The sequence below is a fragment of the Bison bison genome, unplaced genomic scaffold, assembly GCF_000754665.1.
Source record: "Bison bison bison isolate TAMUID 2011002044 unplaced genomic scaffold, Bison_UMD1.0 scf7180017864097, whole genome shotgun sequence".
Taxonomy (NCBI): Eukaryota; Metazoa; Chordata; class Mammalia; order Artiodactyla; family Bovidae; genus Bison; species Bison bison.
This window is the reverse complement of record NW_011494669.1, coordinates 2,065,849-2,083,355: the sequence shown is the minus strand read 5'-3', so window position 1 is coordinate 2,083,355 and position 17,507 is coordinate 2,065,849. Positions and strand designations below refer to the sequence as shown.

Genomic DNA, 17,507 nt, shown 5'->3' with positions numbered 1-17,507 from the left:
ATTAAAGAAATCCACACTTTTACTGAATTCAGGACATACATAGTTTGAAATAATAACTAAAATATTTCGAAACAAGTATCTCGAGTAATTTTTAAGAAATTATTTTTTGCAATAACAAGTAGAGCATTATTTTGCAACTAAGAAAAGAAACAATTTCAGCCAAGGGAGAAAATCATGTACTTTATCAGACAGATGGAAAAAAGTTACCAAGAGAACAGCACCTTGAAAAGCATGTCCTAATGACCCTAATTCTTTACTACTTGCTTCAAGTGTCTATCTTTTATCTGACAGCTACTGTTACAAAAAGGTCTCTCCTGATTTTTCTTGGCCACTTCCTGTTGAAGGCTTTTCCTTTAATTATTTTCCTATCTTCACTTTTATCCACTAGGCAAATGCAAGCATGATAGAAAATTAGAACTTTCCCTGTAATAGAACAGCGTGTTCTGAGTCAGGAGAATGAGTCACAGAGTCGGGGTGACAAACTACAGTCTTTTCTTAAGAGAACATGGAAGCCTTAGAGGCAAAGTGGGAGGAAATGACTGAATGCCAAGTCTATATTTTTACCAGGCAGACTTAGGCCCAGATTTGTACAACTCTTGTGATAAAGATAACATGAAAAAACAGATGTTAGAAGCCAATAAATTATTAAACAGTGATAATTCTATTGATGGAATTAAAAGTTCTAGAATTCTAATGAGTTTACCAATGCAGATGCACGTGACACTTATATACATCAATGTAGCATTTACATTCAATTACTACAAACTTAACACATCCAGTACCAATAGTATAACTTTTAAAGCAAGTTTTATGAGACTTGGTGTACAGAATAAAAGATTCAAACCACTATGTAATTCAAATTGTAAGAGTACTTCAGAATTAAAAAGAACATAAAGAGTTTTACTTTTAAGAGAACTGAAACAGTAGCTTACCACTTGGCCAGATATATCAATAGGAGATGAAATTTCATTTGTGTATAATTTTCGTTTGGCCCGTTTTGGTCGAGACACATTTTCTTTACTTACTTCTACATTTGAGAACTTTGAAGAGCTCATTGTTTCAATTATCTTCTTTGCTATGAAAAAAAATTTATCAGTTAAATCCTGAAATAATTTCCTAATTGCAAATATTATAAACCCTTCATAAAGAGCCATATTAAAAAGCACTGCAATTTATAAATGGTGAAAGGACACAAATAGAAAACAAAGAAATGCCCAATAAATACATGACCTAATGATCAACAGCAAAAATAGGCAAATAAATAAAATATCACTTCACTAATACTCAACATATTGTAAAGGTTGAAATTTTGTAAATTTGGTAAATTTACTATTGGTAAATTTACATACTGGTAAATTATACTACCACCAGTAAAACTCAGGCATCTTTAACGACTCGAAAGAGGTCAGTACTACATTTATGGAAAAGATCAGTACACATACACAGTGGACCATGCAGCACTAAGAATAATAAGGTTGGCATAGCTAGTTCAGTATTCACATGTAAAGATGTCCACATGAATATTAAGTAAAAGTAACTTGTAATTGTGAGCCATTTACTTCCAGTTAACAAACACATGCACACAGATACACAGATTAAAAGATAGAAACCAAATTTTTAACAGTTGATGGTTTCTAGGGAGTTGAAAAGGAATTTTTCAATTTCTTACTTTGTACATCTGCTTTATTTATTTATTTTAACAGACAAATACTGATTTCAGCACAAAACATTTCCATTTAGGAAAACTTCTGGATTTAAAATATATAAATATATATATATATTATATCAAATATATATATTTTAAAAAAAAGAACACATTTAAGGGAATAGGCAGAATTAAGTGTCTACCTGTCAGTGGCTAAGCTGAGCCTAAGAGCGGAGCTGCCAGATGTCAGAGTAGCTAATTAAGATAAGTCAACATGGAAGTTAAAGCCTTTAACCATCTACTGCAATTAAATAAGCAAGAGGCTAAGCTGAGTGAGTGAAGTCACTCAGTCGCCAACTCTTTGTGACCCCATGGACTCTAGCCTATCAGGCTCCTCTGTCCATGGAATTTTCCAGGCAAGACTACTGGAGTGGGTTGCCATTTCCTTCTCCAGGGAATCTTCCCAATCCAGGGATGGAACCTGGGTCTCCTGCATTGTAGGCAGACGCTTTACCATCGGAGCCACCAGGGAAGTCTAAACTGAGAACATACCAAACCCCGCCCTGCTCCACACTCCCCCATGGGATAATGCATGTCTGGGTCAGGTGCATCAGCACAGAAGTGGTGGTTCTATCACTGTCAAAAGGCTTCCGCACTTGCAGTTTTATGGACCTTGGTGCTGGAGACCAGAGGGGAGGAGTGGAAAAGTACAGTCAGTGGAAAAAAGTGTCTCCAAGGTTCCTTCTCCTTCCCCATCATAAAGTCTTCAGCAGAGATGCCTGAGGACATTCTCTACTGAAGGCACTCACAATTAGGAGCATCCAAATGAAGGCCCCTAGGCTAGCAATTCCGTGGTGGCTCAGTGGTAAAAGAATCTGCCTGCAATGCAAGAGACCCAGGTTCAATACCTGGGTCAGGAAGATCCCCTGGAGAAGGAAATGGCAACCCACTCACTATTCTTGCCTGGACAATTCCATGGACGAGGAGCCTAGCAGACTACAGTCCATGGAGTCACAAAGAATTGGACACCACTGAGTGGCTAACACACACACACAGGCTAGGAATGCAGATATGTGTAAGAGTATGGCCAGCAGGAGATCTGAGTCCTTGACTGACTAACTCCCTTCAAAGACTGGAATGCACTGGCTGTGTATCATGTTTGATGTGGGAAGGGCAGCTTTTCCTTATGAGGCCTAACAGGTAAAACCTTTGTAGTCGCCCATGGTCAGCCTGAAACAAATCACACATAGGATTTGGGTTGGAGCCTCAAAATCCCACACTACTATGTGCAAACCACTGTACTAAGAGCCGAAGATGTAAACAAGACAGACATGTCGCACTTGCAGAGCTTATATCCTACTGGAATAGATAATAAGAAAACAAAAAATTAAATGGCTTAAATAATTTGTACTTTGAAAAGATCACTCTGGCTGCTATGTACTGAATGGATAGGAGATAGGCATAAGGGATAAATGGGGAGAGAACAGTGATACTGAGTACTGGATTAAGAGTAGTTATCAGAGCAACAGAATTTTAAGAACTAGCCTCTATTTTCTTCTTTTTTCCCTTTATTTCCAAGTGATCAACAAGAGATATGTACTGCAGTTACAATCCAAAACAGGCAATCTTTATATTCCTAGAAAGGAGTTTTAAAAAAAGAAACCCACACCAGGTATATAGTAGGGAAGCTGTTAAGCTAAATCAACCAAGTCAGGAAGTCATTACTATCTGGGTACTTCCCTTTACTTGAAAACATGTTTCCTGTTAATATATAAACCATATATGCATTGCTTTTTATGGCAATATATTGTTTATATATCAAAAGGAAATATGTTTTCAAGGAGAAGGGCTTCCCTTGTAGCTCAGTCAGTAAAGAATCTACCTGCAATGCAGGTTCGATTCCTGGGTCGGGAAGAATCAACCCGAATCCCAGGTTTGATTCCTGGGTCGGGAAGATCCCCTGGAGAAGGAAATGGCAACCCACTCCAGTATTCTTGCCTGAGAAATCCCATGGACAGAGGAGCCTGGTGGGCAATAGTCCATGGGGTCACAAAGGGTCGGACACAATTTAGCAACTAAATAAATATAAACAATGGTCAATATAATTAAGTAGAATACCTAAAAATCTAAAATAACAAGTCCCACTTCTCCAAATTTAGACATTTAACAATTTGCTGTTTACCTCTCCAGATATTTCCTATGCTTATACAAATGATACCTTTCCAACAATGTATACTTTTAATATATATATATACACACAAATACATACACACAATATATATATATACACACACATACATACACACAATATATATATATACACACACATACATACACACAAATGGATCTAAGTCTGAAGTTCCCAAACTGTGTGCCAAGACATGTTGCAGCAAATTCACAAGAGCAACTTGGAATATTTTAAATTTCTAAGGAAAACAGTGACACTCAACTCAAGGTAGTACACAGTTTCAAAAAGGTATCAAATATCCTTCCTTTGGATGGTGACATATTTTAGCAACCTGGATTTTCAGAAGCTAAATTTTCAGGGATTGTTTGGCCTTAAGTATTAATGGATGGGACTATTTAGGTGTTTCTTTGGGTGCATGGACGCACTGAAAAAAATTACTGACACATTAAAGGCATTGTGAACCAAGAAAGTTTGGGAAGCTCTGTGGTAAGTTTTTACACAAAGTATTTTTACACAACCAATGTGACTCAATTCAACTGTCCCCCTGCTTTTAGTCATTTCCCTCCTCATTCTCCCCACCTCTAGTCTCCAATTTATCCCACCACCACCACTCAGGTAATTTCATGAAAACTCACTCCTTCCTGCTCGCTTCCTCCTAATAACCTCTCTACATTCTAGATGCCAGATGCATATTGCTACCTAGAACTGCCTACACAAGTGCTCCACTTCCCTGGTACTCTACTTATATTAAAACTGTTCTTTCTGGTAGATGTGTATGTAAGTATGTATTTATGTGTTAGTGTATAGAGAGAATATATATCTTATCACATATTAATACCAGAGTATTAATATGTCTACATTATAAAGAAAAAAGCATAAAGCAACTAAATTTTATAGATATTTAAAGAAATATGTTTTTGATATAGTACATAAGATTAGGTAATATTTATCCATGCAGAGGAAAAAAGCACTAGAATATATACCATAATACTAATAGTGGTTACTTCTAGGAGGTATAATCTTCCAGCATTTCAATACCCAAGTTAAATCCCATCTCTTCTGTTAATATCAAATCTTCCCATAGCCCCAACAGTTCTTTTCCTCCAATACTACCATAGTTCTTTCCTTGTATCTCTACAACGCATTAAGCAGTCTGCATGCACGCATGCTAAGTCGCTTCAGTTGTGTCCAACTCTGTGCGACCCTATGGACTGTAGCCCTCCAAGCTCCTCTGTCCATTGGTGTCTCCAGGCAAGAATAGTGGAGTGGGTTGCCATTCCCTTCTCCACAGAATCTTTCCATCCCAGGGATCAAACCCATGTCTCTTACATCTCTTGCACTGGCAAGCAGGCTCTTTACCACTAGCACCACCTGGGAAGCTACTCTGGATCAATTATTTAAATACAGACTGTTCTCTCCCACCACACAGTGAACGCCAAGGCACATCATAGGTTCATGCTTCCTCCCTCAATACCTAACATTAACACAGAACAGTTTCTACTGGAGATGTAAGAGTCACTGTGGTTGAGTTTATACAAATCAGATATTAGAAAACACCATACATCTAACATAAAGGGTCATTTAATTAATAGTCTGCAAACCTTTTGACTGAAGAATAGTTGGAGAATGTTGTAAGAAGTCTCCAAATTTCTGTAGCGTTCCTTCTTTTTTCTTAGCAGACCCGTTTACACCAACTGTGGATGCATGACTCCGTAAAGAATAAGTTTTCTTAGATGATGGGCGTATGGAAACCTAATAAACAAACATTTTTTTGTTGTTATTGGTAATGAGGCATGTTAGAACAAACAGTTATAGCCATAGTTGAATTAAAGAGGCCAGACACAAGTTATAAATTCTCAGGCAGGGAACTTGGGGTTAATAATATACGGAGAGGGATGAAAGGGCCAGAGAATGAGTGTGATAAGAGTGCTAAGTCAGAGATGAACACATCAAGAAGTACCTGCTACCTGTCAAATGTTAAAGGTTATATATCTAAGTTGAATTAGATAAATAGAAAACAGAATATAAGTGAGTTATAACTGGACAAGACTCAACTTCTGAATAATTACTAATCAAATTTGACATTTTTACTTTCATCATCTACTTCACAAATGTAACTTATGAAAATGGTCAATTCTGGACAAATTAAAAGACAAACCTTTTGTTCCTTTTTGAAAGAATTTCTATGCTCAGAAACAGGGGACTTCAAATTAATTCTTGGTGTAGCATTCTTCTTATTTTCAAATTTCACAAAGTCCTAAAAATAATGAAGTTCAGCACTGATTAAACAACATATTCTTTCTCTCTCTAGACTCCAGAGGAAGAAAAAAAAGAAAACAAACAAACAAAAAAACAAGCAAATAGTTCTTAACCAGGAGCAATTCTGACTGGGGACACTGGCAATGTCTGAAGATATTTATGATTGTCATTGCTGGGTATAAGAGGCAGGTTTAATGGCAACTAGTGGGTAGAGGCCAGGAATACTGCTAAAAAACCCTACAATGTACAGGACATTGAACTCTTCAAAACAAAGAAATATCTGGCCAAAAATGTCAATCATGCTGAAGCTGAGAAACCCTGACTGAAGGTACAACTTTCTTCTCACAATTTTTTCACCTTCAGTGAAATATTACTGATATATAACATATGTAGGTTTAAGTGCACAGCCTGACGATATAATACATGTTTTTATTACAAAATGATTGAAGGTATGAATTTTTCACATGCATCATAATGAAATTACACTACTTAAATGAAGGGATAACATCTTTTGAGTCCCATCTTTAAAATACAACATAGTAATATATCTACCCTTTTCCCAACTCCCAAATCATGCTGAGTATGACCTCTAATTGGTACTTGGTGACACTGAAAACAAAAATCTTCAGTATAAGCACAGGTAAAAAATGATAGTGAAGAAATAAAATCTGCCTTCAGTACTAAATAGGCATGACATCTTACTCTTTTTCCCCACATAACCTTACTTAAGATAAAATCTTTTGTAGTTATTAACTGAATTGAACTTGTGCAAATCCTAACTGTGCTAAAGATGATAAGCATAAAGGGGGCGGGGGAAGGCAAGAACAGAAAGAAAGAGAAGATCACGACTGAGCCTCAGAATTCAAGTTACAAAGTAAAGTCATAAGGATGACAAAAAGCAGATTTTCTAAAGAGAGGAAAGACAGATAGATGGTAATCAGGGAAAGCAAAGGAAGAAAGACTGTAACTCCATCACACTTGCTGTTTTCAATAGAGCACTTCAAATTTGGAGTAGAATTTAGAGTAGAATATAGCATTGTATAAATTATTTTCCTGAAGACTTCACAACACTGTTTACTACAGCAGGAAAGAGCCTAGCAAAATCACTTAAAACTTTTAAGTTTCTACATGGTTTACTTTGAACAATCTGTTGTTGTAAGTAATTCTGAAATGGGGAGTATATACCAGCAGTAAAATGAATAAAATAACTGTCTCTTAATTCTGCACAATGACTGGCACTGAGCCCTCATGTTGTCCAAGGGTCATCTGTATCTTAATGGTATCTAAGTGTATTAAATATAGAACAAAAGTTAACTAAGGCTCTCCAAAACAATCTTTTAAGGTGCTCTACGTGTAGCAAGAAATATGCTAAATAATATTCATTCATCAAATGTATTATCTGACAGAGAGCCTCAGGAGTATGTTTAATATTATTTCTGTTCTTCCACCAGCTTGAAAATACACTACTCTTTAAAGAAGTGAAAAAGACAAGTTGGAGAAAAAGTTATTGTGCTAAAGAGTTTTAAACATAAATACTGCTTTTAGCATAAACATTGTCATTTATTATGTACCTATTACAGGTACATAATGTTACAGCAAAACATTTTAAACACAGTATATCTAATTCTTTATTTCAAAAGGAGGAAAGTGAGAATCAGAAAATTTATGTGACTTGCTGAACCGACATGGCTAGAATATGATAGAAGGTTGGTAACCCCACAATCAGAAAGCTGCAGAAGCAAAAGTAAATCATTTTTGGCCTACCACTAAATAGGATCCAAATTTTCATACTGGCTCACAGAAAAAGAATTTCTCTTCTGAAACCTACTATGATCATAGAGACCTAAGATTTTAACTAAATCACAACGATTCTATTCAAGCAAGTTAGTCATTTCAGTTTCTCTAATTCCTTTATCCTTAATCCCTTTCCTACTCCACAGGAAGGAAAGTGACTAAGTATGAACAGAACTGGAATACTGAAATAGCTTTCTACTAAAATTCACCACCATTTGACCTATCACAGCTTCACTGAAACAAGGAAACGTCTACACATTTTAAAATCCTCAAGCTTTTTGTTTAAGGACTGTTTAGCACAGCGACATTCTTAAGAGTATTAAATACACTGTAAACTATGACTCTGGGTTCTAATACTAGTGCTTATGCACAGGAGGGCAACGTAGCAGAGTTTAACTATATAGCTGAACAATAATAAAACTTACTTGTTTAGTTCACTTAATAGTTAAGTATTTACCTCTTCCATTTCATGACTTTTCCTCTTTCGGGCCTTGGGAATCTTAACCGTCACTGGTGAGGTACAACCTGGGTGTTTCACTGCCATTCTGTTTGGCTGTAAAGGTGTAAATTGAATCTCTAACTCAGGTTTTGGAAATCGAGTGCTTTGATTATTTTCTGTTGACACTTCACAAGAGTCAAGGACTACAGATCCATCCTACAACAGAATTTAAAAGGAAAACAAACCGTATTTGCAGAACATGAATTTCTAAATTGCCAAAAATTACCTCTGTCAAATACCTATTAAAAAGAATGAATTGGGAAAGATAAAACGTTTGGGTCAAACTCACCACAACAGGGATATAAAGAGTGAGTTGTCATCTACTTTCTCCAGGTTTACACATGGTACTCAGTATTTCCCAAACCTGTATCATCATAAGAATACTCTGGAGAAAGAGTTTTAAAAATTCTTGAACTCTACCACGAATTTACTAAACCAGGAATCTCGAAGAAAAGAGTCTAGGATTTTTAATAAGCACCCTATCTATTCCAATATCTATTGTTTATTTAAAGTTGCTCAGTCGTGTCCAACTCTTTAGGACCCCATGGACTATAGTTTGCCAGGCTCCTCTGTCCATGGGGTTTTCCAGGCAAGAATACTGGAGTGGATAGCCATTCCCTTCTCCAGGGGATCTTCCCAACCAAGGGATTGAACCCAGGTCTCGCACAATGCAGGCAGATTTTTTATTGTCTGAGCTACCAGGTAATAAGCACCCTCACTGTGGTAAACTACAGTTTGCTGTGAATACTATTCTTCCTCAAGAGTCTCATCCCCCCGCCCCTGAATAGAGGCTGGCTTTAATGGCTTCTATGACTAACAGCATGTGGTGGAAGTAACATGGTTCTTCTGAAGCCTTGTAAGGAATGCCTTATGCTATTTTCCTGAATTAAAATGCCTTTCTCTTCCCATTCTCTGCTTGGTAAACTTCCATTAGCCTTCAAGACCCAGTATAATGTTACTTTTTCTACACAGCCACTCAAGCAAAATTCATCCTATCTTCCTCAGTGTGCCTTCTCAGCACTCTCTTCATAACACTCAGTCCTAATGGTCAAACAAGACAGTCATTAAATACCTGTCTTATTAGAATTCTTACTCCTCGAGGATGGCGATCTTATGTCTTTACCCTCAGGGCTTAGCAAAGTTCCTAACAATGAATGCTCCCATTAAATGTTTTTGAAATAAATATTTTAAAAAGTAATTTTATTTTCAAAAAGTGACACATGATTTTTACCTATTTCATAGGCACTCTGATAAACTCTGTGCTATACAACATGAGTCACAGAACCCCAAGCCCACTTCAAACCAAAGAAACTTCACTGTGAGGTTACTGGGATTTTGTGATAAAGTTGTAAAGTGGGTAAAATTTCCAAAAAATACTATTTACTAGAATGCTTTTTAAATGGACTACTTATGAGAGAAAACAGTCATCCAAATTTTATCTTTGGTGGGATTTCCTATTTCTGACCATCAAATTTATTTATATTAAAAGATCTGTTGTTTGAGATCAGTATCATTTTGAGGAGATCAGTATCATTTGGGGATCAAATTTCCTCAGGAGAACTGCATCTCCCCTCAAAAGCCTTTAGTTCTCCTTCCCAAGAGCACTCATAGCTAACTGTACAGCAAGATACCTTCAACAGCTAATTAAATTATACTTTCAAGTGTTATTTAGTAATTAATGGTCATTGGCAAAGAGGGTTAAAGAACAGACTGTGTTATCAAATACCCACCTCTACTTCACCTCTGGAAATTTCAAAACTTGTTGACTGAGGTTCAATTTCAACCCTGCCAGGATCTGTTGAACTCATTTGTGTGAGGTGGATATCCATGGTCTGTTTTTCCTAAAATAAGGAAATATTAAAGCAACAAGCCGCTGTAACTGAATATACATTAAAATAATTCACCTAAAGAATATAAAATCAAGATTTAGATGAATTAAATACTGGAAGTAACTAAAGACTTCAATGACCAACTAACTCTCCTTCTTCCTCTTTTGCATGCTCATAGACTCGGCAACTTTCCAGCCTCTTCTGAGTCTGACCTAAACAGAAATTTGAAAGATTACTTTCAAGTTCCAAGGTGTTTTACATATATTCTCTCATTTTACTTTCATTGCAACTCGGAGTTAGATTTGGCAAGAATCATTATTTCTACTTTCCGTATAGGAAACAGAGACCTAGAGACATTAAATAACAAAACCAGACTCTGTACTGAGTTGGAGCTTAAACCTCCCAAATCACTTTGATAATGTAATTCTAAAAAACTAGAGGTGTCTTAGGAATGCAACTACAGAATCAGAGTAGAAAAGACTATACTGATAACTAAACTTTTCCTTGCTGCACGCTCTTCATCCCACTTAGTCACAGGATATTCTCTATTCCTAAACCCTATCTATAAAAAAAATCATATTTACATTGCTAAACTTGATAAATTCCAACATGGACCCTCTAATCACTACCACCAAAATCAAAAGTCAAATACATCTCTTATGTCACCTACCCAAAATTGTAAGTAAAAAAGATCCTATTTGCACTCATAATGCAGAAAGCAACTAGCATGTACTGACTTCCACTGTTGTAATAACTGTGCTAACTGTTTTATAAACACTCTCAATAAATTTTCACAATTCCATTAGGAAGACATTATCACCTCTGATTTAAAGTTCAGAAATGTTGAGTAATTTTCCCAAAGGTCCCAAACCACAATGACAGTAGTTGATACCTCATTTTTCTAACTGTCTATTCTGTACAATTTATACAACATGCTAATACCTGTTTTGAGCAGTCTTTCTCTGAGAATCACAAGGTCTTTTGATGTAAGAGACAGATACACACATACACATTTATTTTATTATTTATCTAAAGGCTTTAGAATGGCATATTTTCAAATGCCAATCATTTACTCTGAAAAGACTAGCTTTAGATGCACCCTGATTCAATTTTCCTGGGAAACAGCTATCTGAGAAATGCAATACTTTCTTCATCTAGGGTTCCTAACTCCAATGCATATTACAAAAGTAGCTCCTGGGAATTCCCTGGTAGTTCAGTGGTTAGAACTCAGAGCTCTCACTGCTGGGGCCCGGATTCATTCCCTGATCGGGGAACTAAGATGTTGCAAGCTGGGTGGTGTGGCCAAGAAAAAAAAAGTACCTGCTGAATGACTCACATCTCCTCACCATTGTGCTTATTTTCAAAAACAGTGTGTATCTTTATCATAAATTTAGGATGGGCTCAAATATTTAAATATCAGCAAGAGTTCAGGCTGAGTCACACTGCCATATTTTAAAGACAGATGAGGGACTAAATCACCAGTTGTTTATTTTCTAAATACTCTACCTGAAGATATGGCCAAAATATTAGAGAAAGTACTATTCCTCAACCAGTCACTGATGGGTCAACTCAGAGTAAACTCTGAAAACTCAAAATTCATGGCAAACATGCAAATAATTTTTTCAATCTATGATTCCTAACTGATCTACTAACATTTTTATTCTTTAAAAGTTAATCAATTAAATAATTTTGGAAAACTCCTATGTTTAATCAAAAAAGGCATAGAAAGAAAAAGATTCTACTGACTGTCTTAGAAGCCTCTGATGTGATCTTTTTTAATTGTTCGATTTCATTATCTTTTTGTACATTACTGGAGATCAGTGCTTTCAGCTGTATTTCTAAAGCTGCAACAAGTTGATTGCGTTCTTCCCGCCACTGCTGGAGGTTACCATCTTTCTCAGCCAACTGTCCTTTAAGTATTTCCTAAACAGAATAAACACAAAATGCTAAAGTAAATGTTGTAACATTATGAATCTAAGAATTTTTGAAGTTATTATGGATAACACAATAAATACAACTGTGAACAGGATACACAACAAACTACATAGACAAGTCTAGATAAAATATTTACTTAAAAAACCAAATACATAATGCCTTTATATACCTTAACTATCCACATATTATATCCTATTCCACCTCATTCAAAACAAAAAAAGCTTACTGGGCACTTCCTTCAATAAACAATTAGAGCTTTTAAACTAATTCTAGCATTTCCCTCAATATTTGCAAAATGAGATGGTAAAATTACAAAAAAATAAATGACAAAACCAATAGCAACAAACAACAGAAAAATGAAAATTAAAAATACTTTTTCACTGGGTTGAAAAACTGGCAAATTAGAGAAAATATGTGCAAGATCTAAACATAACTACAATACACTGCTGAAAGAAATAAAGGAACATGTAAATAAACAAGGGGCTTCCCTGGTAGCTCAGACAGTAAAGAATCTGCCTGCAATGCAGGAGACACAGGTTCAATAAGAGACTGGCAACCCACTCCAGTATTCCTGCCTGGAGAATTCCAAGGAAAAAGGAGCCTGGCCAGCTACAGTCCATGGGGTTGCAAAGAGTAGAACAAGACTGAGCAACTAACACTTTCACTTTCTTTTTTAAATAAAGAGAACCTGTGTTCAAAGATTAAAAGATTCATTGTTTTTAAAATGTCAGTTCTCCCTTAGAAGATCTAGAGTTAAAGCAACTTCAATAAAAATCCAAGCAAGTGTGTGTGTGTATCTGTGTGTCTGTGACTGAGTAGAAGTGGAAAAGCTGACTCTAAAAATAACATGAAAATGCAAATGACACAGTCAAATTTACTTTGAAAATGAAGTACAAAGTAGAAGCAATCATACCATGTCATTTTAAGCCTACTATATATAATAATAAAGACAGTGTGATATTGTCTTAAGGATATACAGACATCAGAGAACAGAGGATACAGTCCAAAAATATCATGGTCAATTGATATTCCATAAAAATGTCAAAGAAACTCAATGGAGAAAACAACAGTCTTTTCTACAAAGGGTGATGGAACAACTGAACAGCCAAATGGAAAAAAAGACTTAGAATCTCACACCATATACAAAAGTTAACCACTGGACAACTGACCTACAACAAAAGTTGCAGAGCAGTAGAAAAGTAACAGCTTTTTCAAAAAGTACTACCAGGTCGATTGGTAATTCAAATTTATAAGAACGATGACAGCCTTTACCCCTATCTCACCCCAACACAAAAATTAATACTGGAATCAAAATAGGAAAGGTAAAACCCCAAACCTTTCTGGAAATAATGTAAGAGAACAGCTTCATGTCCTTGAAGTTAATAAAGGAAAAGACTGAGAAAATGAATTAGAATAATTCTTCATTTCTGTTCTAAAAGGCAATGAGAGTAAAAAGGTAAACCAGAGTTTGAAAGAAGGTAATTGCAACACACTCCTATCCAGAAAGTATAAGGAACTCCTGTATAAAAAAGATAGTCAAACAGAAAATAAACAAGGGGACTTGGGTAGGCAGAGCCAATAAACAAAACATCCAACAATACAAATTGCAGTATAAATGGGTAAAACTACTTTGAAAATTAGTCTGGCATTCTACTAGAGTTCCACATATGTTTACCTTGCCTGCCTGCCTGCTAACTGCTTCATTCATGTCAGACTCTGTGTGACCCTATGGACTGCAGTCCGCCAGGCTCCTCTGTCCATGGGATTTTCCAGGTAAAAATACTGGAGTGGATTGCCATCCCTTCCTCCAGGGATGTTTACCCTATCCACTAGCGATTCTATTCTTGGCTATATATGCAATAGAAATGAATGCACATGTGCACTAAGAGAAATATATAAAAATGTTTACAGGATATCTTACTCATAACAGCCCCAAACAGTAACAACCCCTGTATCTTCAACTTTAAATTGAATAGACTGTGGTATACTTATACACTGAAATACTCAGCAATGAAAGGAGACTAACTCCAGCTACTTGGAACAAATATAGATGATCCTCACAAACATAATACTGAGTGAAAGAAGCCAGGCACAAGAAAATGCATTCTATGTATTTTTATTTATATAAAGTTTTAAAAAATGAACAAAACTGAAGTTTAACATTAAAACATAGAATAGTTATTATCATTGAGAAGATGGGGTCTCCTGGATGCTAATATTGTTTTATTTCTTAAACTCAATGGTAGTTAACTGGGGACTGGCTTTATAATAATTCATTGAACACGGTTTATTTTACTTACTGTGTTCTGTGTATTCCAGCTTAAAAGGCTTCTAAAAAATCAACAATTTATTTCTTAAATATTGCAGACACACGTCCTATGTACAAGTGCAAAGAAATATATAGGAGAAAGGAGAAAGCTAGTTTGCTCTAGGACTAAAAATTCAAAGGAGGTTTACTTGCTGGCATTGCTGCCAGAGGGACCACTGATTAGGAAAAGAAGTAGGCCCATTCCTGGTTTGGGGCTGGAGTGACTGACTATGAAAGTCAACAGCTCTGATTTCACTTCTTGCCTCTTGTTACTGTCTGGAAGGTTAAATGGGTTATGGACAGAAACAGAACCAGCAGCAGCATTTCCTGTTAAGATAGATGTAGCATTTCAATCTTGCTCAGCACAACACTTCCTGAAGGTAACTCCAGTCATGTGGCATTGGTACATGAAGTGAAATATATTGCTACCTGGGTGCTGTAGTAATAACAAGTATTAGTCTCACGTACTTTGTCATGTGACAAAGAAAACAGGGTCAGGACTCTAAGGAAACCTGACAACTAAAATGGAACACAGTATCCTAGATATGATCCTATATCCAGGAAAAAAAAAAAATTATTGGGAAAGTTGGTAAAATTCTAGTAAGATCCATAATTTAGCAATCAGTATTATAATAATATTAATTTGTTGGTTTTGATCAATGTACTGTTGTTATGTAAGCTCTAACATCAGAAGTTGGGTAATAGATATAGAGAAATTCTCTGTACTAGCTCTGCAATGTTTCTGGAAATAAAGTGATTTCAAAATAAAAAATATTTCTTAAAATCTGTGGGAAAATCTTCTTTAACTTAGTGAAAATTAATGTTTTTGTTCAGAAAAATTGAGCTGATATAAGTAAAATTCTGTCATAAACAAAGGAAATGCCAACAGATGGCAATGTGATACTGTCATGTTAGTATTACTGTAAACAGGGAACTAGGTTAGGGTTAGGTTATCTTTTCATTTAAAGATAACATATTACTCAATAGTTTTCCCAGGATCAACGATGACTTTGAACTTTTTTCTGATTGAGTATCAAAGAGACTAAGTTGTAGATTAAAATAGGAGGAAAAAACACAAACTATTAATAAGACAGAATTACTTGAGAACTATAGCTAGTAAAACAAAGTTATTTCTACCTACAGTCTTCTAGAAACTATATAGTTGATGTTTTTTTTTTTTTAAAAAGATCTGACAAAAGCAGCTTATGAGGTAAAATGCATACACCATGTTAGAATCTACAGTTCAAAATGCAAATATTTTACATTCTAGTAGGGATAACCCTGTGGCAGTCAAAAGGAAAATATTTTTAAGTTCTGAATCTAGATATTGAGAAATAATTATTTTCCCAAGAATAAGAACTTCAAGATAAACTGGGATAGAAAACTCATCTTACAAATAGACAAACTGCCTTAAAAATAAACAACCAACCAAACCCACACAACCATGTAGACACTGATAAGAATCTAAGAATCCCAGGCAACAATTTAAGAAGCCAAAGAAAGCAGGCAAAATACACAGCAGATAAAGTACAACTATTACCAACCATTTCATTTTGTTGCTTCAAACAATGCTCTCTGTCTTCGGCATATTTTTTCATCTCTTTGTTTCGTAGATTCTCAGCTTCTTTTGCTTGAGTGATAAGCATCATTTTTTCTTCTAACCATTTTTTTCTTTCAGCTTCATGTTTCTGTTCCGATTCCTACATGTAGAAATAGCATAAGTAACTATCACCTGTTTTGAAAGCAGTTAATAAACCTGCATTTATAAACATTTCCATATAATCCATGGCTCTTCATTTCACCTTTTCAAAAACTTAAAACAAGCATTTTTCTTTAAATAATGACAAAGTTTGAGTATATTTCAGACTATAAAATGAACACTGTTGGTTGCTTTCCTAAATAGTTATTTCATTCATAAACTTAATTTTGCTATAAAATCCATTTAAGAACTTTCCTTCATCAGTGAGCTTAAGAAGAAATAACTGAAATTTCTGAATTACAGAGAACCAAGTCTTTTTAAAGGCTAGATTAAAAAAAATTTTTTTGATTTGTAGTGGTCATTTCCAGCTGAGATTCCAAAATAAAATTTTCCCAGGTATACAGAATGTCAAATAAAGAGTAACTTGTGTAACAGGACAAATATTTATTAAAGAATACAGGGAATAGCTGGATAGAAAATACAGTTGATCAGTAAATTTTAAAGAGGCTTCCATAGACCCTTCAAGTTCAAAAACATCTCATTTATACATTCAAAACTGACGTAAAACTTCTTTTGAAGCAAAAATACTACTACTACACTAAAAGCTATGTATTTAAAAATCTGTTTTTAAAACTTGCAAAACCACTGTGCCAGATAAATTATCACTAGTCCATTACAGAATTACAAAGCTTATTATCTAAGATACATGATCTTATTATTTTAGAATGCAAAACACACCAGTATTCCTTAATATGAATATTCACAAAGTAATTAGTGTACTTTTTCATAACTAATGGATTATCCACTCTGTTCCAGCTACTTTCAGTTCTGACAATGGAAAGGATAAATTCTATAGTATGTAATTAATAGTTACAAAAAAGAAAGGAATGGATTTATTTGTTTAACATCTGATTCTATACAGCCTGAATTTAAGAAAATAATTTAGATGCAATCTTTTCAAAACCCATTACTATGCTTTCTTCAATGCCAAAACTACAGTTGGATTGTAACTTCTAATAAATAAAATGTATAAAGTTTTACATATTTGTTAAGTCCCATTAAAAAATCTTTGCCCTGTACGTCCTATTCATGGTATGTGAAAGCTAAATACGGAAAAATATATAAACAGAAAACAGATTATCTTCTATGTAGTAATATATTTTCAAATGTAGTAATATAGTTTCAAATCTATTCAAATGTTCAGACATACAATTCTATTCTTTTTCAGCGTAATAATTACATTTACAATGAGATCAGATCAGTCGCTCAGTCGTGTCCGACTCTTTGCGACCCCATGAATCACAGCACACCAGGCCTCCCTGTCCATCACCAACACCCGGAGTTCACTGAG

The 17,507-nt window shown here is 35.2% G+C and overlaps 1 protein-coding gene across 3 annotated transcripts in view; it reads right to left on the bottom strand.

The window, feature by feature from the left end:
* KIF20B (kinesin family member 20B) overlaps nucleotides 1-17,507 on the bottom strand; it is an 86,866-nt gene that overhangs the window by 2,546 nt on the left and 66,813 nt on the right. For 2 of the 3 annotated variants that reach the window (XM_010838530.1, XM_010838532.1), the window contains exons 26-32: nucleotides 16,002-16,157; nucleotides 11,961-12,137; nucleotides 10,116-10,226; nucleotides 8,344-8,541; nucleotides 5,992-6,090; nucleotides 5,435-5,585; nucleotides 933-1,075 (exon numbers count right to left, since the gene is read on the bottom strand). In XM_010838530.1, the coding sequence (XP_010836832.1) occupies nucleotides 933-1,075; nucleotides 5,435-5,585; nucleotides 5,992-6,090; nucleotides 8,344-8,541; nucleotides 10,116-10,226; nucleotides 11,961-12,137; nucleotides 16,002-16,157 (1,035 nt within the window). The remainder of the gene's footprint in view (nucleotides 1-932; nucleotides 1,076-5,434; nucleotides 5,586-5,991; nucleotides 6,091-8,343; nucleotides 8,542-10,115; nucleotides 10,227-11,960; nucleotides 12,138-16,001; nucleotides 16,158-17,507) is intronic. The other variant, XM_010838531.1, reaches the window with a different exon arrangement.